Genomic DNA, 25184 nt, shown 5'->3' on the forward strand with positions numbered 1-25184 from the left:
CCGCAGTCGTGCCCACTGCGCTTGCACTGGTGCTGAGCCAGCGTCCTTGATTGCATGCCCATGGATAAGAGCGCCCTGCGCATCGACATGATTTACATCATGCGCATAGCACTCCTGGCCATGGCCGCGCAAAATATCACCGACCCAGCGCTGACCACTGTGACTCTGTCACAATCAACCTCTCAGGACCAGGGGCGTAACTAGGTATCACTGGGCCAAAAACCGCTACACAATGTAGTGAGTGGCAGTGTTCTCACTGCTGCGGTTGCGGTTAGCGATAACCGCAACCGCGCTGCATGCAGCGGTTTGCCGGCGACGAGCGTTCCGCGATTAGCGATCGTGATTAGCTAATTGCGATCGCTCCAAAACCGCTGCAGTGTCCAGTGATTTTTCCGCACTAATCACTCCCGCAAAACGCCGTCGGTAATCGCCGCCGTTCTGCGATTATAAGTGTGAACGGGCCCTTATGCTGGGTACACACTATGAGATTTTATGGTCGATCTACTGTCAGATCGATTATTTCCAACATGCCCGATTTGCTTTCCGATCGATTTCCGAGCATTTTCCGATAGATTCACGTTAAGTTTAATGGGAAATCAATCGACCATAAAATCTCATAGTGTGTACCCAGCATTAGGAGGAACAATAATGACATGCTGAACATAAGATATAGTATTTACTGTAACTTTAACAAAACATTCAGAATGTCACTGATTGATACTGTTATTACAAGAACTTGGACTCAGTATGAGACAACAAGCCCTCAATGAGGCAGCGACAGTCAGACATCAATCTTACCCACTCCATTGTGTTGTAAAAGTAATCAGACACCATAAGCCTGCTGTGTGTGATAAGAATCTAGGAATGCTGGATAAGGGAAAGTCTACAACTTTTTTTCACCCTGTGACTTCTTTTGTTTGTAACGTTGTACATGAAGTCATCAGAACTTTGCAGCAGTGAGAGACAGATGTTTTTTTACGAACCCTAGGGAGCAGGGACAGTGTACAAATTCCAAAGTGTGTGTGATTCCTTATCTGTGTGGTGGCCACATGCAGTCAATATAACAATGGTGCGAGAGCAGAATACATTTTTTCTCTCCATGCCCTTAATCTCTTAAACTTTTCCCCCCACGGTCCCCCTGTGGCTTCTGTGTGCCCCTGTGGAGGCATCCCTTGCAGGGTCTATTGTTACGCCCCTGCTCAGGAGCATCATATTTTGGAATTTGCTAAACAGGTAAAGACTCTACGATACCACCAACAGAATCAGAGTCAGCCAGCAAAGTCAGGCCAACAGACACAACATGTCACCCTGTCCCCTGGAGGTGCAGAAAAGGCATGGGAGCTCCCCAGGTCCCCATTCAGCCTAGCACCCATCCCCAGCCAGTCTGGTACACACCTCTAGCTCCCCGCTAGACTGTATCTATCCCAAGCTCCGCAGTCAGCCTGGTACACACCCCTAGCTCCCCAGCCAGCCCGTATCGATCCCAAGTTCCCCAGCCAGCCTCTACCTATCCTTAGCTCACTAGCTAGCCTGGTACCCATTCGTAGCCCCCCTGCTAGCCTACTACCCACATTCCTAGCTCCCCAGCCAGCCTCTACCTATCCTTAGCTCTTCAGCCAGCCTGCATCTATCCAAAGCCCCCCAGCCAGCCTCTACCTATCCTTAGCTCCCCAGCCAGCCTGGTACCCATCTGTAGCACCCCAGCTAGCCTATTACCTATCCTTAGCTCCCCAGCCAGCTTAGTACCCATCTCCTGTTTATTGGTTGGCTTAGTCGCCTTTAACAAATGTAATTGTTTTTAAACAACAATAAGGCGCACTGCATTAGAAGTGGACAAGCCTGTGAGCATGGTGGTATGGTATATGGCCTACACTTATGGCTCTAGGCCCGACGTATGACACTCGCCCCAGGCCTCACATACTCTACGGCCGCCTCTGTTCCCGTATTCTCTCGGCCCCAACCATTCCTCGGCACAGAGGTGCCTGGCTCTTCTACTGACCACATATGCTATTGCTCCGTTGTTATTGCCTGATGAAGCGGGAACAAACCTGCGAAACGCGTTGCATATTTGGAGTTCATAAATAAAATATATTGACTGTGTTTACTACAGTCGTTGTGTGTCTACTTGGAGGAGGTAAGTCCACCACTACCTCCTCTATTTACCAAGAATTTGTTTTTTAAGCTCATTTAGCTTCCTTTTATCCTTTTGGCGCCTCTGTTCTCCTGCATAATTCCTGAACAGGACATTCTTGAAGATCGCGGCAATGCTTCTCTGTCTTTATGTATGAACGCAGGCATGCTGCAGCCTTGTGAGAATGGCTGGGCCTGCGCAGTAAGCAGGAGCCACTCGAGAATTAGCGGCTCCGGCCTACTCTGATGCATGACCATGCCCCCGGAGGCACAGCATGGCTGTGCTCATACATACAGAGGAGCATGGTCACCATCAGAAATCTGACAAGCCCTTGTCAGAAAGCAAACCGGAAATGATTTTTAAACTAAAAACAAAAACAGATACTCAACTAAGGAGGGGGGCAGCTTTGAGTCTTAATGAGCCTTCCTCATATCAGCACTGTCACCCCCATTCAAATCTCCTCTATCATCCTCTGCCCACCTTGCCAGCTCATCCATGTGTACTGGTGAGGGGGAGGGTGTGGGTGTGTGAGGCACAATGCCATAATGTGGGTGGAGAGGGGCAGAACCAGCCACTCTATCAAGGTCAAACAGGGGTTTGCTCCTCAGATTTGTAGCTTGCATGGAGGAATACTGATTTGCCCAGACTTCAGGATCCCTTCAGCAGGCAATACCATACTGCTCAGCAAGCCAGCCAGGCTCCCCCAAAAGGGGATTAGTCTGATGCACTATCTGTCCCAGGAGAGGACACCAGGATATCTCCTCCTAATCATGGCCGGTTCCAGACGTTTTGCTGCCTGAGGCAAACTTCTGAGGATGCCCCCCACTCCCGATTTGGAATGATCGCACAGCACTCGACAATTTACTCTGCTTCATTCAATGTTCTCACATGACATGCTGCAGCTCAACACAATAGCACACTGGCCGGCTGTGAGTCTGTGTCAAACAAACTGCTCACCCTCAGCCACTCCATTCCTCCCCAGTCAGGACAGCAGTGCCACCTCCTTCCTTCTGCTGTGCAAGTCAAATGAAGCACTGCTGCTCTCCTGCCTCCCCCTCCTCACTCACTGCCAGACTCCTCACACAGCACAACAAGCTGCTTTTCCCCAATGATGCTCTCCTGCCTGCCCTCCTCACTCACTGTCAGACTCCTTACACAGCACAACAAGCTGCTTTTCCCCACTGATGACCTCCTGTCTCCCCCCTCCTCACTCACTGCCAGACTCCTCACACAGCACAATAAGCTGCTATTCCCCAATTATGCTCTCCTGCCTCCCCCTCCTCATTCACTGCCAGACTCCTCACACAGCACAATAAGCTGCTATTCCCCAATTATGCTCTCCTGCCTCCCCCTCCTCACTCACTGTTAGACTCCTCACACAGCACAACAAGCTGCTTTTCCCCAATGATGCTCTCCTGCCTCCCCCCTCCTCACTCACTGCCAGACTCCTCACACAGCACAACAAGCTGCTTTTCCCCAATGCTGCTCTCCTGCCTCCCCCCTCCTCACTCACTGTCAGACTCCTCACACAGCACAACAAGCTGCTTTTCCCCACTGATGACCTCCTGTCTCCCCCCTCCTCACTCACTGCCAGACTCCTCACACAGCACAATAAGCTGCTATTCCCCAATGATGCTCTCCTGCCTCCCCCTCCTCATTCACTGCCAGACTCCTCACACAGCACAATAAGCTGCTATTCCCCAATTATGCTCTCCTGCCTCCCCCTCCTCACTCACTGTTAGACTCCTCACACAGCACAACAAGCTGCTTTCCCCAATGCTGCTCTCCTGCCTCCCCCTCCTCACTCACTGTTAGACTCCTCACACAGCACAACAAGCTGCTTTTCCCCAATGATGCTCTCCTGCCTCCCCCTCCTCACTCACTGCCAGACTCCTCACACAGCACAATAAGCTGCTATTCCCCAATTATGCTCTCCTGCCTCCTCCCCCTCCTCACTCACTGTCAGACTCCTCACACAGCACAACAAGCTGCTTTTCCCCAATGATGACCTCTTCACCTCGCTCTCCTCTCACTTCTCCTCCTATTCTGACTGCATGCTGTTAGTGTAAACGCAGTACAAACATGCTGCCCCTGTAATCTCTGTGCCTAATGCAAATGTTTCACCTTGCTTCATGAGAGAACCGGCCCTGCTCCTAATACTTAGATAGGCTTAACATGCTGAATCCTTGCATGTTTGTGCTATGGCTATTACAGGGCCAGAGTTAGGACACATACTAGCGCTGGGGAACCTCTACGCTGTGTATGTGACTACACAAGAGAATCATCTAGCATTAGGGTTGAAGGTTAGTATTACAAAGAGATATAGGAGAGTTTATATTAAGGGATAGGGTTAGAGGTTACTGTTAGGCATAGTTATAGGAAGGCTCTTGCCCGCAGAGTCATTAAATTTGGCCCGCAAGTGGTTTCCCCACTTTGCATTATTTTTGGCCCAGTGTAGACCATCAGCAAAAGGTATATTGGGGGTAAAGCCTGAAATCATCAGGGAAGCCATACGGGGGTGGGACAGGGGGGTGCACTAGACACCAGGGAGCTGTATAAGGGAAGGAGGGGGGGTCACAAGACACCAGGGAACTGTATAGGGGAGGGAAATTACGCGTAAATTCATGCATAATTACGAATTGTCACAATTACCTATGACATTAATTACGCTGTTCCCCCGAAATTTCGCATTACGATTCAGATGCGTAGTTGCGTATTATGAAGCGTAATTACGTATGGGTGTAATTTCTGCTCATCCCTAAACCTATCCCTCTCCAGTGACATCTTTCCATCCTCACTCTAAAAGGCTGTTGTGACACCACCACTTAAAAAACATGTCTAGATCTCACTGAACTCGCCAACTACCTCCCTGTGTCAGTTCTCCCATTTGCATCCAAATTACTGGAACGCCATATACATGCTGAACTAAGCCATTATTTAGCTGCTAACTCCCTGCTTGATCAGTTCCAGTCTGCCTTTCGCTCTCTGTAATTACTCCACAGAAACAACCCTTACTTAAGTGGCTAATGATTTTCTTATTGTTAAACCCAAAGGCCATTATTCCATACTCATTCTTCTTGATCTGTCAGCGTTTGATACTGTTGAGCACACTTTTGTCCTACAGATACATTTATCGATAGGTATAAAGGGCCTCACTCTCTCCAGGATATCGTCCTATCTCTCTGGGAGGTCTCTCACAGTCACTTACTCGGATCAGATTTCACCTCCCCATTTATCTGTGGTGATACCTCAAGGCTCTGTCCTTGGCCCCCTCCTCTTTTCCATCTACATGCACGGTCTTTGCAATTTAATCAACTCATTTGGGTTTCAATACCACTTATATGCAGACGATACACCTCTCGGCCCCAGACCTTAAAGGAAACATCCAAGCTTTTTGAAAAAAAACAAAATCCACTTACCCGGGACTTCCTCCAGCCCCTGGCAGCCGTCCTGTGCCCTCGCCGTAGCTCCGGTGCCTTCCATTGTCCCGCGTTGCAAAAGCTTCCTGGTTGGCTTCTTCTGCACTCCACCGCGTGGGTCACGTGGTCCGGCCGATGACATCTGCATTGTACTGCACAGGCGCAGTAGTTCTGCGCCTGCACAGTATGATGCTGATGACGTCTGAACCATGTGACCCGCGCCATGGAGCGCAGAAGAAGCCTCACCAGGTCGGCTTCTGCAGCACGGGACAATGGGAGGCACCGGAGCTGCAGCGAGCAGGGATGCTCGGATGTGCCTCATCCACGAATTCGGAAATCCGCGTGGTTGCAAAAAAAAATCCGCATTCGGCCCCGCCGCATGCGGATTTTCGTTCGCGTCCACGCAACCACGCGGATTTTCTGCCGTGAATGGCGTAATCACGCGTGGATTCCCGCCCGGAGGCAGATTTTCTTTTAACGTTAATAACAAAGCCCCCGTACATGCTACAATCCCCCAAATTGCATGGATTATCGAGGTGATAAGGGGCAACATAAAAAATTCCCCCCCAAAAATTTTTTCTAGAGAAAATGGATTTTAAAGTGAAATCAACACTTTAAATGGGGCTATTAATTGGTAATAAGTGGTTTTAAAAAGGGATATACGCGTTAAGCAGTCAAAGAGGTGAAGGCGAGTTCCAATGGCACTTGGCGGCGAAGGTACCGCTGGAGGAGGATGAGTGGCTGACGCCAAAAAGGTCCCAGAGAGGTTTTTGTATTTTATTTTTTTTTGCAGCAATTAGCAATGACATCGCAGCAGAGTTGTCAGTGGACACGGGCAGTGTGAACGCAGAGTGCAGTGGTGGTAGCGACTGAGTCAGGAGAAGGACTATGCGGGCGGTCAGTTCAGCAGCACAGAAGGACCATGGCAACATACTGGTGGTAGTAGTAGCAGCACAGCGTCATAGTGCTGGCCAAAAAATTAAATGCACCCGGTGACCCGGGCAGTGTGAACGCAGACAGAGTACATTGGTGGAAGCGAGTGAGTCAGGAGGAGGAGGACAATGCCGGCGGTCAATTCAGCAGCACAGAAGGACCATGGCAACATACTGGTGCTAGTAGTAGCAGCACAGCGTCATAGTGCTGGCCAAAAAATTAAATGCACCCGGTGACCCGGGCAGTGTGAACGCAGACAGAGTACATTGGTGGAAGCGAGTGAGTCAGGAGGAGGAGGACAATGCCGGCGGTCAATTCAGCAGCACAGGACCATGGCAACATACTGGTGCTAGTAGTAGCAGCACAGCGTCATAGTGCTGGCCAAAAAATTAAATGCACCCGGTGACCCGGGCAGTGTGAACGCAGACAGAGTACATTGGTGGAAGCGACTGAGTCAGGAGGAGGAGGACAATGCGGGCGGTCAGATCAGCAGCAGCAGCACAGAAGGACCATGGCAACATACTGGTGGTAGTAGTAGTAGTAGCACAGTGTCATAGTGCTGGCCAAAAAATTAAATGCACCCGGGTGACCCGGGCCGTGATAACGCAGACAGAGTGCATTGGTGGTACCGTGGTAGCGACTGAGTCAGGAGGAGGAGGAGGACAAAGCGGGCGTTAAGTTCAGCAGCAGCAGCAGCAGCACAGAAGGACCATGGCAACATACTGGTGCTAGTAGTAGCAGCACAGCGTCATAGTGCTGGCCAAAAAATTAAATGCACCCGGTGACCCGGGCAGTGTGAACGCAGAGTGCAGCAGCGGGAAGCGACTGAGTCAGGAGGAGGAGGACAATGCGGGCGGTCAGTTCAGCAGCAGCACAGAAGGACCATGCCAACATACTGGTGGTAGTAGTAGCAGCACAGCGTCATAGTGCTGGCCAAAAAATTAAATGCACCCGGTGACCCGGGCAGTGATAACGCAAACAGAGTGCATTGGTGGTACTGTGGTAGCGACTGACCATTTGCTCAACCACCACACGGGGACCAGAAACTTTAAAATATTTGGACAATGGCGTCCGCTGACTCGGCCCAGGCTTTGCTGCCCCCCTTTCTGCTGCATCACGACCACGTACAGCTGGGCGTCCTCTCCCTGGACGTGGAGCAGTCCCAGAAGTGGCTGAGGCAATTGAACTCCCTTTCCTCTCACCCCGCGAAACCCTGCCAGACATGTTGCTAGTAATGAATCACTGGATGCAGTGGGCACAGTACAAGGTCACTGAAGGATGCAGTGGGCACAGCAGTGGGCACTGGATATACAACTAGGTCACTGAAGGATGCAGTGGGCACAGTACAAGGTCACTGAAGGATGCAGTGGGCACAGCAGTGGGCACTGGATATACAACTAGGTCACTGAAGGATGCAGTGGGCACAGTACAAGGTCACTGAAGGATGCAGTGGGCACAGCAGTGGGCACTGGATATACAACTAGGTCACTGAAGGATGCAGTGGGCACAGTACAAGGTCACTGAAGGATGCAGTGGGCACAGCAGTGGGCACTGGATATACAACTAGGTCACTGAGGGCACAGTACAAGGTCACTGAAGGATGCAGTGGGCACAGCAGTGGGCACTGGATATACAACTAGGTCACTGAAGGATGCAGTGGGCACAGTACAAGGTCACTGAAGGATGCAGTGGGCACAGTACAAGGTCACTGAAGGATGCAGTGGGCACAGCAGTGGGCACTGGATATACAACTAGGTCACTGAAGGATGCAGTGGGCACACAAGGATGTCACACTGTGTAATGAGATGCTCATATGCCAGCGAGCGAGCAGTGGGCACTGGGCACGGCACAAGGTCACTGACAGAATGAATGAACAGCGCTGGCAGAGAGTGGCGGCGCCGGCGGTGTGACTGGCTGCCTGCAAATAGTACAAGTGTATAACTGTCACTGGAATATACAAGTGAACACTGCAGTTGCACTAACCTGCCTGCCTGCACTACACACAGATAATCCCCACTCCCACTACACTGACTACACTGCAGCACTGAACCTGCCTGCACTACACACAGTTAAATAATCACTAGACTCCCACACTTCCACTACACTACACTGACTACAACTAACTACAGCAATCACTCACTGACTAGCTAACTGTGTACAGTATAAGAGCAGTGTTAGCAAAAAAACCGCTTTGTTTTTAACACAATAAATGCACTTGCTCAAACAACAATGGCCTGGAGATAATCCTCTCAGCACCACAGTCTAGCAAGGACAGAGCTTTTCCATCATGGCCGCCGCTTTATATTCAGGAGGGGAGGGCATAGCTCCCCTCCTGTGATTGGTTGCTAGGGCCTGGCTGGGGCACTCTGATTGGCCTGCAATGTGTCACTTCCGCATAGTTTGACGCATTTCCGCAAACCACGACTTTAGCGCCGGGTTTCACGAGCGTGAATGCGGATTTCTGTCCGCATTCACGCGAAGCCGAAGTAGATTTTCGTGGTTGAAAATCTATTCACGGATTTTCGTGTCCGAGGCGGAATGCGTCAAAATGGTCGTGAATCCACGCGTAAGCGTGATCACGACCTGGCGGTGAGCACCACTGGCAGCGAGGGCACAGGACGGCTGCCCAAGGGCTGGAGGAAGCCCCGGGTAAGTGGATTTAGTTTTTTTGGGAAGCTTGGACCTTCCCTTTAACTCCCTCTTCACAAGTGTTCCTGACTATTTGTCTACTATATCCTCTTTCATGACCTCTCACTTCTTAAAGCTTAATATGAGTGAAACAGAACTAATTATTTTTCCTCCGCCTCTGTCCACTTCTCTGCCTGATATAACAATAAATGTTAATAACTTTCCTCTAACTTCAGTTCCCAAATCACAGTGCTTAAGGCTAATATGTGACTCCTCTCTTTCTTTTATTCTTCACATTTACTCCCTAACTAACTAAAACAACAAAGAACTCACAACTAAAATGTTAATACATGCTCTTATAATATCTTGCCTGGACTATTGCAACATACTACATTGTGGCAGGGGTGTTTCTAGGTTCCTGGGAGATCCAGGGTGCCCCTGGGCACCAAGAGGGAAAGATTGTGCGGCACGCTGCGCGCCATGGCAAAAATGGGCATGGTCACGCTACGGAAAGTGGGCGTGGTCATAGGTGGGGCCAAATGTACATGAACATAGCAGTGGTGTAACTTAAATATATTCCATAGGCAGTATTTCACATAAATAAGCCCCTCACCTGGCTTCTGTCTTGTTTTTGGCTGGCTGGCCTGTGCGCTGTACTCGGCTGGCTGTTTTGCTGGGCTTGCTGGTGGTGATGATGTGCCCGCCTGGCTTTGCTGGGTGCTGGGCCTGGGGTTCTGCTGGGTGATTTGCAGGGGGCTTTTCTGGGGTGAGGGCATTTTTGGGCACTTTGCTGGGCTGGGGGCTTTACTAGGCTTTGCTGAGCTGAGAGCTTTGCTTGGCTGTATGCTTTGCTGGGCTAGGGCCTGGAGGCTTTCCTTTGCTGGGGGCTTTGCTAGGCTGAGGGGTTTGCTTTGCTGGGCTAGGGCCCTGGGGCTTTGCTTTGCTGGGGCTGGGGGCTTTGCTTTGCTGGGCTGAGGCCCCGGGGCTTTGCTTTGCTGGGGCTTTGCATTGCTGGGGCTTTGCTAGACTGGGCTGGGGCCTTTGCTTTGCTTGTCTGGGGCCTAGGGGCTTTACATTTGCTGGGGGCTTTGCTAGGCTGGGCTAGGGATCAGGGTCTTTGCTTTGCTGGGGGATTTGCTTTGCTGGGCCCAGGGGCTTTGCTTCAACTTAGGTAGCTAGGCATAGATGCTTTCAGGATAGGTATCTAGGTGTAGATGCCTTCAGTATAGATAGCTAGGTATAGGGGTCTTCAGTATAGGTAGCTAGGTATAGGGGCCTTTAGTTCATTATAGGTAGCTAGGTAAAGGTAGGTTCATTATAGGTAGTAGGTATAGGAGCCTTCTGTATAGGTAGGTAGGATATGGGGCCTTCAGTATAGGTAGGTAGGTATGAGGCCTTCAGTATAGGTAGGTAGGTATAGGGTACTCAGTATAGGCAGGTAGCTATGGGGCCTTCAGTATAGGTAGGTAGGTATGGAGCCTTCAGTATAGGTAGGTAGGTATTAGGCTTTCAGTATATGTAGGTAGGTATAGGTAGGTAGGTAGGTAGGTATAGGAACAACTCCCCCCCCCCCACTATCGTCCCCCCCCCACACATCTACAAGCAGCAGCTTACCTCTGCCTTGATTCCAGCTTGGAGCCTTGAGAGCACATCCGCAGACCTCTCTCTCCCTCCTGGCTGTTTTCCCAATGCTCAGTTTCTGCTAATGCTGTGATCAGCGTCATCAGCAGAAGCCGGTCACTAGGGGAACAGTCAAGAGTGAGAGAGAAGTCTTCGGCTGTGCGCTCCAGGCTGGAATCGAAGCAGAGGTAAGCAGCCGCTGCTTGTAGATGGCGGGGGGACGAGCAGAGGACAGGGGTGGAGGGCAGTGATGGGCGGGCGGAGTCGCCGCAAACTGAGGTCTGAGAACTCGGAGGCCAGATGAGTGTGAGCCTGGGAGGGCGGCTCACGGGGCACTCTGGCCATAATTTATCCGGGGTACCATGGCAACAGGTTCGGGAGCGGTGCCCCGGATCAAACGTCCTAGCGACACCACAGCTTTGTGGACTACCAACTAACAGACAGGCACTGCTCCAATCTGTACTGCACTCGGCTACTCGTCTCCTTCATCTTTCTTCTCGTTTTTCTTCTGCTGCTCCTCTCTGTCAAGCTCTTCATTGGCTACCAATTAATTAGAGTATCCAGTTTAAACTCTTAACTAGAGTTGGGCCGAACGGTTCGCCGGCGAACGTAGGTGGTTCGCGTGCGGGTACCGCACGCGAACCTTTTGCGGAAGAAGTTCGGTTCGCCCCATAATGCACTGAGGGTCAACTTTGACCCTCTACATCACAGTCAGCAGGCCCAGTGTAGCCAATTAGGCTACACTAGCCCCTGGAGCCCCACCCCCCCTTATATAAGGCAGGCAGCGGCGGCCATTACGGCCACTCGTGTGCCTGCATTAGTGAGAGTAGGGCGAGCTGCTGCAGTCTCTCATATAGGGAAAGATTAGTTAGGCTTAACTTCTTCCTGGCTGCATACCTGTTCTGTTCAGTGAGCCCTCAGCCCACTGCATACCTGTACTGTGATCCTGCCACTGCATACCTGTTCAGTGATCCTGCCACTGCATACCTGTTCTGTTCAGTGAGCCCTCAGCCCACTGCATACCTGTACTGTGATCCTGCCACTCCATACCTGTTCAGTGATCCTGCCACTGCATACCTGTTCTGTTCAGTGAGCCCTCAGCCCACTGCATACCTGTACTGTGATCCTGCCACTCCATACCTGTTCAGTGATCCTGCCACTGCATACCTGTTCTGTGAACCCGCCACTGTATACCTGTTCTGTTCAGTGGACCCGCCACTGTATACCTGTTCTGTTCAGTGGACCCGCCACTGTATACCTGTTCTGTTCAGTGGACCCGCCACTGTATACCTGTTCTGTTCAGTGGACCCGCCACTGTATACCTGTTCAGTGAACCCGCCACTGCATACCTGTTGTGTTCAGTGAACCTGCCACTGCATACCTGTTCTGTGAACCCGCCACTGTATACCTGTTCTGTTCAGTGGACCCGCCACTGTATACCTGTTCAGTGAACCCGCCACTGTATACCTGTTCTGTTCAGTGGACCCGCCACTGTATACCTGTTTAGTGAACACGCCACTGCATACCTATTGTGTTCAGTGATCCTGCCACTGCATACCTGTTCTGTGAACCCGCCACTGTATACCTGTTCTGTTCAGTGGACCCGCCACTGTATACCTGTTCTGTGAACCCGCCACTGTATACCTGTTCTGTTCAGTGGACCCGCCACTGTATACCTGTTCTGTTCAGTGGACCCGCCACTGTACACCTGTTCTGTTCAGTGGACCCGTGTGTGGATGTAGACACTGCTGTGAACAGCGATGAGGAACCCTTGAACTACTGGGTGCGCAGGCTTGACCTGTGGCCAGAGCTGTCCCAATTTGCCATCCAACTTCTCTCCTGCCCTGCCGCAAGCGTCCTCTCAGAAAGGACCTTCAGCGCAGCTGGAGGCATTGTCACAGAGAAGAGAAGTCGCCTAAGTCACAAAAGTGTTAAGTACCTCACCTTTATCAAAATGAATGAGGCATGGATCCCGGAGGGCTGCTGCCCGCCCCAAGACTAAGTCAGTCCCCGCACACACAGCATCTCTGCCTGCACGCCGTGTGACTGGCTGCCTGGCCTGCCCCAAAAAGACTAAGTCGCTCCCAGTCCCTCCACACAGCATGTCTGCCTGCAGGCCGCTTCACTACCTTCTCCGCCACCACCAACAGGGTCCGGGACTCCAGGCGGATTGCTGAATTTTTTAGGCCGCTGCTAGCAGCGGCCGCTGTAATAATTTTTATGGTGCGTGTACATGACTGCCTAATTTTTCTGGCTGCACTGAGGGCAGCTGCAACAACAAAAGAAAAGGCATGTACATGCGCCCATTCCCCTTCGTGATCATTACCTTGCCGTGGTGAAGGGGCTTGCGTATCACAATGAAGCAATGACCGGCGCCTAGATGAGTGTCTCGGGGGGCACACAAAAGATAATAAGGTCGTTGCTTCATTGTGGTCAGACCAAATTTGATCAGCTGGACAGTCACTGTTCTGTCATTCAGCTACATCAGCCAGGCCGACCATATGGGCTGTAAAGCCACCAAAACCTGCACTCTCGCCATGGTGCGCACCAGTCCAGCACGGCCGTCACTAGTACAAACAGCTGTTTGCGGTGCGTTACACGGTGAGTTTGGTGTGTCAGTGTGAAGCAGTACCTTAATTACACTACCTGATTGATGTATACACATGCAAGATGTTTTAAAGCACTTTAGGCCTGTCATTTAGCATTCAATGTGATTTCTGCCCTTAAAACGCTGCTTTGCGTCAAATCCAGATTTTTCCCGGGGACTTTTGGCGTGTATCCCACTCCGCCATGCCCCCCTCCAGGTGTTAGACCCCTTGAAACATCTTTTCCATCACTTTTGTGGCCAGCATCATTTTTTTTTTTTTCAAAGTTCGCATCCCCATTGAAGTCTATTGCGGTTCGCGAACTTTAACGCGAACCGAACGTTCCGCGAAAGTTCGCGAACCCGGTTTGCGAACCTAAAATCGGAGGTTCGGCCCAACTCTACTCTTAACCCCAATCTACAAAGCTCTCCACAATCTCTCTCCCCTTTACTATAGTACTTACTAGTTTCCAGATACCAACCCAGGGACGGATCTAGACCAAGTTGCCCCAAGTTGCGCCTGGGGCAAGGTCAGGTTTTGGCGCCTAAACTGCCATTCCCCATCCAAATTTTTCCGCCTTTTTAAGAATTCAACAAACTGCGCCTGGGGCAAGAGACCCGCTTGCCCCCCCCCCCCCCCCTAGATCCGTCCCTGTACCAACCTAATCGCAATCTCAGATCTGCACATGGCCTTCTTTTCTCCTCCTCTAGAATCACCTCCTCGCATTCATGTATACAGGATTACTGCCACATCACATCCGTCATTCCCCAACCTTTGATACCTTTAAACGTGCCCTCAAAACTCAACTTTTTCCATCAAGTATATGCTCTACCCTAGGCCAGTTCATCTTTTGACCTCTGACCAAGGTGTACTCCTACTAGATAACCTAAATCACACTGCCTCTAGGTAGGAATATTGTATACTTTTGTATATACTATTGTATACCCCTCCCCCCCCCCCCCCCCCCCCCGAGGGCAGGGCTCTCTCACCCTTTTGTGTCTTGGAATTTGTTAAAAACAGTTATTCATCTTAATTTTGTCACTGTAATTACCAGTTCCGTATTTCGTACAGTTTCTGTATTTTGTACCAACTCTGTATTTTGTATATTGGTGCACACTAGGGGTGTAACAATAGATGTTGCAGAGGTTGCGACCGCATTGGGGCCAGTTGGGCGCCAAGGGGCCCTCCCTCAACTGCAGTATTAGCTCTCTATTGGTCCTGTGCTCATAATAATCACTTCTATAGATACTTTGAATAGTGGTAATCACTAACAAGCTGTTCCCCATCCCCTTCTTGCACCTCTGACATTGTAGTTGCCATTGGCAGGTTTTGGTGCGCCGTATCAATTGTAATGTACAGAGTGCTTGGGGGGCCCCAATGTAAAACTTGCATCGGGGCCTACAGCTCCTTAGCTACGCCACTGGTGTACACCATTGTCTGTATTATTATGTACCCCATGTTTGTTTCTTACTTTGTACAGCGCCACGGAATATGTTGTTGCTTTATAAAATAATAATAATTATAATTCCACATAATTATTTCCCTATTTTAAGTGCCAGAACGCAATTCAACGTCTAACGGGGTGACATGCCGATCCTGTATTACTGCTACGTCAACCTGGTGCTACACGTCTGACACCATAGCATGTACAGGCAATGAAAACATGTGTCTCCTTCAGACTACAAAAATTACAGGTAAGTAAAACATATGGAGCTAGAATTGTGCCAAAAAAGGTTGTTTTTATTAACCACTTTGAAACCCTTGCTACGCTTATCTACTCCCCACAGAACTTTACCTGGGGCTCAGGGGAGTAGATAGGCGTACTTGTGGTAAACAGTGTGCTGTATGCCCAATAAGCTATCTGAATATGTATATAGGGTATCATTTTAACCGTGACAAGTGAGAGAATAGATTTTGTGGTGTTTGACAACTGAGGGATAAGTCATGTGATTTTTTTTACCGGAAAACTGAATGAAAAGCAATAAAACTGTTATTTTCATGTACTCTATACCCCCAAATAAATACTTGTAAAAACAACAAAAGTGACAGCATTGAAAAGAGAATACATAGTTACCCTAGGGACTTAGCTTTTAAAATATGTATGCCATGAGAGTGTATTACTGTTAATCATGAAGAAAAGGGCTTTTAATTACTGATAGAGTACAATGAGAAAACAAAAAACACAAAGCAGAAACGAATATATTATCGCCATACATTGTACTAGGAACATTATTTAAATGTTGAGATAACCAGGACAAATTAGCAAATACAATGTGTGTGTTTTACCTATGGTAACACTGTTTATTTGAAAACTATAGTGGATGGAAATGGAGAAATAGTGTATTTTTTCTTTTTTTTTTCTCATTTTCCCCTTTAAAATGCACAGATAATAACATAATTACTAAAAGCAAATATCACCCTCACAAAGCATAATTTGTGGCAAAAAAAACAAGATATAGATCATTTACATCTGATGAGTAGCAATAAAGTTATTGGTGAATGAATGGGAGGAGCGCTGAAATGTGAAAATTGCTCTGGTTTTTAAGCAAAAAACCCTGCGGTGCTGAAGTGGTTAAATTAATTACTTCCATCTGCTACCAAAGGAGTCACTCACTATACAAATGTCACCTTTAGTGATGGTCATGTCTAGGTGTGATTTGTTTGATAAGCTGATTTGCAAAGCTCTGATTTGCAGTGATCACATTCTGCTTTAGCACATGATCATGAGACTAAGGCCTCGTTCACATCTGCTGCGCTGAAAAACGTGTGAAAGCGCGTGGTAAAAAACGCATGCGCTTGTGCGCGCTTTAGTGCGCGTTTCTGTGCGTTGCGCTGCGCTTCTTTAAAGCTGGTTTTGCTTGTTGTACCAGCAGCAGTTGTCAATAAAACTTTGTTTTTGTATGTAAATGTATTTTTTTCTCCAATTAGGGGTAAAAAACGCATGCGCTTCTATGCACTTGTACGCGCTTCTATGCGCTAAAAAAGCGCACCCATTCACTTGCATTGATGTGCGCTTTACAGCTCAACGCACAGAAATGCATGCAACCCTACGTTTCTGTAACGCTGCTCAGCACAGCGCATAGATGTGAACCAGCTACATTTAGTTACAGGGGAAAATAAATACCTTGCTGATCGCACAGGACAGTGCGCTGTAAAAAGCGCACAGAAACGGCCCTGATGTGAACGAGGCCTTACATATCTATCACCTGACCAAACTGATCACATGCTTCTTCATGAGTTTTACACATGACCATCACTAGTCACCTTCTTCTCCCAAGTAGCTGTAGGGCTGTGCCCATTGCTTAAAGGGGCACTATGGTGAAAAATGGTAAAATTTTAAATATGTGCAAACATATGCAAATAAGCATGCATCCCACATATCCTACATCCAAGACGACTAGTCTTCATATTAATGCCACAAATCTCCAGTTAGGTCTCAGGAACAAGAAGCAATTAAAAATCTGCCCAGTGGGGACACAGACAGCAATAAAAAGGTCAAATATTTTCACCTCTTCCAAAATTATTTAAAACTCCCCCCCCCCCCCGGAGCCCCCCATACCATGGTCCATGCTGGCTGGTATAGCTCAGGGTGCGAAGCCCCAGTCGGCCGGGGCTCCGCATTCTGGCTATCCCAGCCTACATGACAAGACAAGACAAATAACATTTATATCGCGCTGTTCTCCTGGCGGACTCAAAGCGCCAGAGCAGCAGCCACTAGGGCGCGCTCTATAGGCAGTAGCAGTGTTAGGGAGACTTGCCAAAGGTCTCCTACTGAATAGGTGCTGGCTTACTGAACAGGCAGAGCCGAGATTCGAACCCTGGTCTCCTGTGTCAGAGGCAGAGCCCTTAACCATTACACCATCCAGCCACCACATGGGGGACAAGGGGTTACAGAGGCTCGGGAGGGGGGTCCCCACGTCATTTTTTTTTCAGATTTCCCACACTCAGCACATAAAAATAATAATATATATATATAGATGTATATATATATTTATACAGTGGTGTGAAAAACTATTTGCCCCCTTCCTGATTTCTTATTCTTTTGCATGTTTGTCACACTTAAATGTTTCTGCTCATCAAAAAACATTAACTATTTGTTAAAGATAACATAATTGAACACAAAATGCAGTTTTAAATGATGGTTTATTATTTAGTGAGAAAAAAAACTCCAAATCTACATGGCCCTGTGTGAAAAAGTGATTGCCCCCTTGTTAAAAAATAACTTAAAGGTGGGTTATTACACCTAAGTTCAATTTCTGTAGTCACCCCCAGGCCTGATTACTGCCACACCTGTTTCAATCAAGAAATCACTTAAATAGGAGCTATCTGACACAGAGAAGTAGACCAAAAGCACCTCAAAAGCTAGACATCATGCCAAGATCCAAAGAAATTCAGGAACAAATGAGAACAAAAGTACTGTATTTGAAATCTATCAGTCTGGTAAAGGTTATAAAGCCATTTCTAAAGCTTTGGGACTCCAGCAAACCACAGTGAGAGCCATTATCCACAAATGGCAAACACATGGAACAGTGATGAACCTTCCCAGGAGTGGCCGGCCGACCAAAATTACCCCAAGAGCGCAGAGAAAACTCATCCGAGAGGCCACAAAAGACCCCAGGACAACATCTAAAGAACTGCAGGCCTCACTTGCCTCAATTAAGGTCAGTGTTCACGACTCCACCATAAGAAAGAGCCCGGGCAAAAACGGCCTGCATGGAAGATATCCAAGGCGCAAACCACTTTTAAGCAAAAAGAACATTAAGGCTCGTCTCAATTTTGCTAAAAAAACATTTCAATGATTGCCAAGACTTTTGGGAAAATACCTTGTGGACCGACGAGACAAAAGTTGAACTTTTTGGAAGGTGCGTGTCCCGTTACATCTGGTGTAGAAGTAACACAGCATTTAAGCAAAAGAACATCATACCAACAGTAAAATATGGTGGTGCTAGTGTGATGGTCTGGGGTTGGTTTACTGCTTCAGGACCTGGAAGGCATGCTGTGATAGATGGAACCATGAATTCTACTGTCTGCCAAAAAATCCTGAAGGAGAATGTCCGGCCATCTGTTCGTCAACTGAAGCTGAAGCGATCTTGGGTGCTGCAGCAGGACAATGACCCAAAACACACCAGCAAATTCACCTCTGAATGGCTGAAGAAAAACAAAATGAAGACTTTGAAGAGGCCTAGTCAAAGTCCTGACCTGAATCCTATTGAGATGTTGTGGCATGACCTTAAAAAGGCGGTTCATGCTAGAAAACCCTCAAATAAAGCTGAATTACAACAATTCTGCAAAGATGAGTGGGCCAAAATTCCTCCAGAGCGCTGTAAAAGACTCGTTGCAAGTTATCGCAAACGCTTGATTGCAGTTATTGCTGCTAAGGGTGGCCCAGCAAACGTGCAAAAGAATAAGAAATCAGGAAGGGGGCAAATAGTTTTTCACACCACTGTATATATATATATATATATATATATATATATGTATATATATATATATATATATATATATATATATATATATATATATATACATATATACATATATATATATATATATATATATATATATATATATATATATATTTTTTTTTTTTTTTTTTGTTATTTTTTTTTAACCACTTAACGACCACGGTCAGCCGATCGGCAGACCTAGGTGTTAAGTGGTTTTACATGGAAACTGACTTTTCTATGTCAGTTCACGGAGGGTGTCTCCGTGAACAACCTGCGAGCCGCCGATCGTGGCCCGCAGGCGAAATGTAAACACGCGGGAAGAAATCCCCGCTATTTACATCATACGGCGCTGCTGCGCAGCAGCACCGTAAAGGAGATCGTCGATCCCCGGCGTCTGATTGGCCAGGAATCGCCGGCAGCTGATAGGCTGAAGCCTATTAGAGGTGGTGCAGGACGGATCTCCGTCCTGCGCCGCCCAGGGGAAAGAGGAGAGGGAGAGAAGGGGAAGGAGGCGGAAAATCGCTGCGGAGGGGGGCTTTGAGGAGCCCCCGCCCCCCGCTTATTGAAAATAGCCGGCGGCGATCAGACCCCCCCAGCAGGACATCCCCCTAGTGGGGAAAATAGGGGGGAAGTCTGATCGCCCTGACTGTCTGCTGATCTGTGCTGTGGGCTGGAGAGCCCACGCTGCACAGATCAGCGCAAACAAGCCCGGACTTACGAGGCCACAAGTATGAAAAAAGTTAAATACCATTTCATAATCCAGATCCATGGAGGACGCCATCTGCGCCCTCCCGTTCATTCCGCCATGGCACCCGCAGTAATACCGGCCCCGGTCGGGTCCCGACCCCTCCAAACGGGTCGGGTTCTCATTCCCCCCTCAATATGGCCGCCACAGATTGCCACGGCTGCGCAGTCCGCATAGATGCGATTGCGGCTGCGCAGCTCTAGGTCCTCCTCCCGATGCGTCCGATGTATGCACGCATATTGATGACGCGGCAGGAGGAGGCCCTAGAGCTGCGCAGGTGCAATCGCGTCTGTGCGGACTGCGCAGCCGCGGCAATCTGTGGCGGCCATATTGGGGGGGGAATGAGAACCCGACCTGTTCGGAGGGGTCGGGCCCCAACCGGGGCCGGTATTACTGCGGGAGCCATGGGGGAATGAACGGGAGGGCGCGGATGGCGTCCTCCATGGATCTGGATTATGAAAAGGTATTTAACTTTTTTCACATTTGTGGCCTCGGAAGCCCATTAAATATTGTTTCCTGCTATCTTTTTAACATATCCTGCAAATTTGGTGTTGCTAGGATGTAAGGGGCCTTTGCTATTAACTGCTTAAGTCGGCGGGTGATGATGATAACCAACCAGAATTACACGACATGTCTCATGCAGGTAGAAGGCATATTGTTATACTTTTACTCCAAAGTTGGGTTCCCTACATCTCTGCAAACCAGAGTTACAGGGGTGCAAAAGTGGTAAAATCCCCCATAGGCTTTCATTGGGCCTCCTATTTAACTTTCCAAAATCTCACACCATTTCAAAGGGCAATGGCTCAGCAGTGGCACATTTTCTAGCATTGTAGGGACTCTTAGGGGGATCATAAATGTGGGTGGAGCCTACAACAGGCAATCAAAATTCACCTATTGATTTTCAAGGGGAATATTTACATTGCTGCCATTCCTACACTGTTAACCACTTAAAGGGACTCCGAGCTCACGAAAAAAAGAAAAGTTGTACTCACCAGGGGCTTTCTCCAGCCCAGTGCTGGTCGGGAGGTCCCACGCCGGCGTCCTGGCTCCTCTCCTTCTCCCCGCTCCGGTATAGCTGACAGGCCGCAGCCCGGGCGACACTTGGTGGAGTGTCGGGCTGCAGCTTCCGCGTATGACGCGGATTACGTCACACGCCGGCCGCCTCGCGTCATCACGGCGGCCGGCGTGAAAGTACTGCGCATGCGCGCTTTAATCGCGCATGCGCAGTACTTTCACGCCGGCCGCCGTGATGACGCGAGGCGGCCGGCGTGTGACGTAATCCGCATCATACGCGGAAGCTGCAGCCCGACACTCCACCGAGTGTCGCCCGGGCTGCGGCCTGTCAGCTATACCGGAGCGGGGAGAAGGAGAGGAGCCAGGACGCCGGCGTGGGACCTCCCGACCAGCACTGGGCTGGAGAAAGCCCCTGGTGAGTACAACTTTTCTTTTTTTCGTGAGCTCGGAGTCCCTTTAACATCTCAGTCGTTTTCAGCTTATGCATCCGAGCAATGTTCACCTCCCATTCATTAGCCTATAACTTTATCACTACTTATCACAATGAACTGATCTATATCTTGTTTTTTCCACCACCAATTAGGCTTTCTTTGGGGGGTACATTTTGCTAAGAGCCACTTTACTGTAAATGCATTTTAATAGGAAGAATAAGAAAAAAAATGAAAAAATTCATTATTTGTCAGTTTTCGGCCATTATAGTTTTAAAATAATACATGCCTCCATAATTAAAACCCACGTATTGTTATTGCCCATTTGTCACGGTTATTTCACCATTTAAATTATGTCCCTATCACAATGTATCGCGACAATATTTTATTTGGAAATAAAAGAACATTTTTTCCGTTTTGCATACATCACTATTTACAAGCTTATAAAAAAAAAAAAATAGAGAGAAATATTTCATCTTTACATAGATATTTAAAAAGTTTAGACCCTTAGGTAAATATTTATGTTTTTTTTTTTTTTTATAGTAAGGTTTTTTTTTTTTTTTTTTTTATTAAACATTTTATGTGGGCATTTTTGGGAGGGTGGGATATAAAAGTGTTTTATTTGGGGAAATATTGGTGTATTGTAATGTTTTGGGGAATTTACTTGTAGTTTTACTTTTTGGCCACAAGATGGCAATCTCGATTTTTTTTACATGACGTCACTCTAAGCGTACAATGTACGCTTAGAGGGACACAGCTTCAGAAAGAGCGAAGCTTCCGAGAGAAGCTGTCGCTTTTTCAGCGGGGGAGAGGAATCAATGATCGGGCTCCATAGCCCGATAAATTGATTCCGTGGCTACCGACTCCGCGGCCGGGAGTGCGCGTGCACGCGCGCGATCGGCCGCGGGAGCGCGCCTGTCCTCCTTGACGTTTTTATACGTCAAGGAGGACAAAGTGGTTAATAGCAGATGTCTCACACCTGCTACAGTTGGTCATTAGTTGACTGGGGTTCAAATGCTGGAGAGGGGCAAAGCTACAAACAGCCAATCTGATTTGTTTAATTTCTATGGGAATATACAAATGATTGATGCCAAAGACCCCAAAGCTTACAAACTTGGTCATTGAGTGACTGTATGTCAAGGATAGACAGTGGGGGCGGAGCCAAAAACAACTAACTTTTTACATGGGAAATTATAAACCATTCTTACACTGTTAATGCCAGGGTTCTAAAACTTGACACAGTTGGTCACTGGGTGACTGGGATTAATATTCTGAAAAGTGGGTGGAGCTTAAAAAAGCCAATCAAAATTTGCCTGTTGATTTTCAAGGGGAATATTTCATTTGCTGACATTCTCTGTTAATGGCACAAGCCTCAACTTGGTTATTGGGTCACTGGGGTTAAAATTCAAAAAATGGGGCGGAGCCCCAAACAGCCAATCAGATTTGTTTTATTTTAGTGGTAAAAAAAAACAACTAATTATTGATGCCAAGTTGCCCAAAGCTCATAAACTTGGTTATTGAGTGACTGTATGTCAAGGTTAGAAACGGGCAGAGCCAAAAAAAACTAACTTTTGACATGGGAAAATATAGACTGTCGCCATTCTTACACTGTTAATGGCAGATGCCTCAAACTTGCGACAGATGGTCATTAAAGAGAAACTCCGACCAAGAATGTAACTTTATCCGAATCAGTAGCTGATACCCCCTTTTACATGACAAATCTATTCATTTGTACAAACAGACCATCAGGGGGCGCTGTATGACTGATATTGTGGTGAAACCCCTCCCACAAGAAGCTCTGAGTACCAAGGTACTTCTGACAGTTTACTGTCTGTGAACCCTGTTGCATTGTGGGAAATAGCTGTTTACAGCTTCCAACTGCCAAAACAGCAAGCAGCAGCTACATCACTTGCCAGCAGTAAAAATGTCACCATGTAATAAATGTCAGAATATAAATCAGGGATTTAAATTATTTTATAATGGGCAAGCACTGACTAAATCATTTATACATAATTATTGTAAAAATGAAGCACTTTTTTATTACATTATTTTCACTGGAGTTCCTCTTTAAGTGACAGGGGTTCAAATTTACTAAAGGGGCGGAGCCACAAACAGCCAATCAGATTTATTTGCTTCCCATTACTTCCATTCACACAATTGTGATCCCGGGAACCCGAAAGCTCACAAACCTGGTCATTGAGTGACTGTGTCAAGGCTACAAAAAGTGGGTGGAGTCAAAAACAAATTTCCCTGGAAAAATGTAAACAGCAGCCATTCTTACACTGTTAATGGCAGGGTTCGCAAACTTTGCACAGTTGGTTATTGGGTGACTGGGATTAATATTCAGAAAAGTGGATGGAGCCTAAAAAAGCCAATCAAAATTCACCTGTTGATTTTCAAGGGGAATATTAAAATTGCTATCATTCTTGCACTGTTAATGGCACAAGCCCTAAAACCTGGTACAGTTAGTCATTGGGTGACTGGGGTTCAATTTCAGAAAAGGAGTCGGAGCCACAAACTGCCAATTACCGTATTTTTCAGTCCATAAGACGCTTTTTTTCTCCCCCAAAAGTGGGGATGGAAAAGTCACTGCTAGAGATGGGCCGAACGGATCGCCTGCGAACGGTTCCAGGTGAACTTCGGGTGGTTCACCTTTGCAGAGAACCGGGAACCTTTTTTCAAAAAAGTTCGGTTCGCCCATAGACTTTAATGGCGCCGACTTTAGCAAAGTCTCCTTACATAGTAAAAACACCAAAATTGTTGGGAATGTTAAGTGGAATAGTGGAAACAAGAGGAAAACATTTTTTCAAAAAGACCTTATACTTTATACTTATACTTTTAAAGTTTCAAAGTAAAATGAGCCGATTCATAAAAAAAAGAACCGATTCATTAAAAAGAACCGGATGATTCATGAACCGTTAGTATAGCAGAGAATGCGTCCTGAGCAGGACGTGAAGCTGCCGGCTCGCTGCTGTCTCTCCCCACCTGCCTGCATCTGTCACCCTCACCTAGCCTGGCACCCAGGGTATAGATGCCCCCAGTAAATAGATACAGTTGCCCCCCAGTATAGGTTGGCCAGGCACTCTCTTCACTTCCTGTTTTTGCCTGGTGACACCCCCAGACTTCTGCCACCTGAGGAAGTCGCCTCACTTCGCATCATGGGCCGACCGGGCCTGACCGCAATACTCTAGTCATGCGAGTGTTGCTGTGGTAACGCTGCGATATTACCGCAGTGTAGTGCATCAGGCCCCTTATATTTTTATCTCATGAATTATCCATCCTTATCTGTTGAGATAAATAAAGAGAAATGCTTTATAAATCAACCTCTATCTATAAATCTATTTATCTATTTACAGTATTTATTTGTGATTTTTTTTTTTTTTCAGGACCAATTAAAGTGTCAACAGCAGTTCGTGGTTGTTCCACAAAAAGTGTCTGTGATCTTGGTAGCGAATCTTCTAGCGCTAATGGAGTGTCCGTGGAGTATAAACATATCTGCACCAGTGGAGGACTGACTCTACAGAAAGGCTTCTTCCTGCCTGTTGTGATGTTTCTTGTTCTGTCAAAGCTTTTTTGAAATAATTGGAAAATGTACCTCTGTTGTAAATATGTAACAAATAGTGTTGAGCCAAAATGTTCGTTATTTCGCGTTTCCGTAGTTACAGATGTGAATTTGACTGCTACAATGCAAATTCATAATTGCCATATAAACCAAAATTTGGAATTCCGTTAGCGTAATTTCTAACGCCCAAATTCGCGTTTATTGAGAAATTTCGTAATTTAGTGTTTTCTATAGAAACAAAATTAATTTATTTTAATTACGAAAATGGACGTAATTTTGTTTCTAATAGTAATTTTGCAAATTTAAGAAATTACTAAACTCATTGGGCTCGATTCACAAAGCGGTGCTAACCCAGTTCGAGACTTTAGGCGTGATAACCATTGCACCGCGCTGGTGAAAAGCCAGTTTAGGCGTGATAAGTTTAAGGGCTCGATTCACAAAGCGGTGCAAAGTGTTAGCACCATGGTGAAAAGGCCCTTATCACGCCTAAAGTCACTTTAGGCATGATAAGAAGAAACTCGCGCGAAGTTGCCGCGCGTACGCGCGTACGCGCGTACGCGCGTAAGTGCGCGCGCAACACCCGACGCTTCGCGTGAAGCTCCCATTGAGCCCTTTGGGACGAACGCGCTTACGCGCGGTAACTTCGCGCGAAGAGCAGGAAAAATCGGTGAT

General features: G+C 47.6%; 1 protein-coding gene across 1 annotated transcript in view; it reads left to right on the forward strand.

Annotated features, from left to right (window-relative positions):
* LOC137523090 (phospholipase A2 inhibitor and Ly6/PLAUR domain-containing protein-like) overlaps positions 1 to 24952 on the forward strand; it is a 61984-nt gene extending 37032 nt beyond the window's left edge. The window contains exons 4-5 of the mRNA XM_068243299.1: positions 14870 to 15010; positions 24337 to 24952. Of these exons, the coding sequence (XP_068099400.1) occupies positions 14870 to 15010; positions 24337 to 24527 (332 nt within the window). The 3' untranslated portion in view covers positions 24528 to 24952. The remainder of the gene's footprint in view (positions 1 to 14869; positions 15011 to 24336) is intronic.
* Positions 24953 to 25184: the final 232 nt, after the last annotated feature.

Source organism: Hyperolius riggenbachi, chromosome 6 (assembly GCF_040937935.1).
Source record: "Hyperolius riggenbachi isolate aHypRig1 chromosome 6, aHypRig1.pri, whole genome shotgun sequence".
NCBI classification, from domain to species: domain Eukaryota; kingdom Metazoa; phylum Chordata; class Amphibia; order Anura; family Hyperoliidae; genus Hyperolius; species Hyperolius riggenbachi.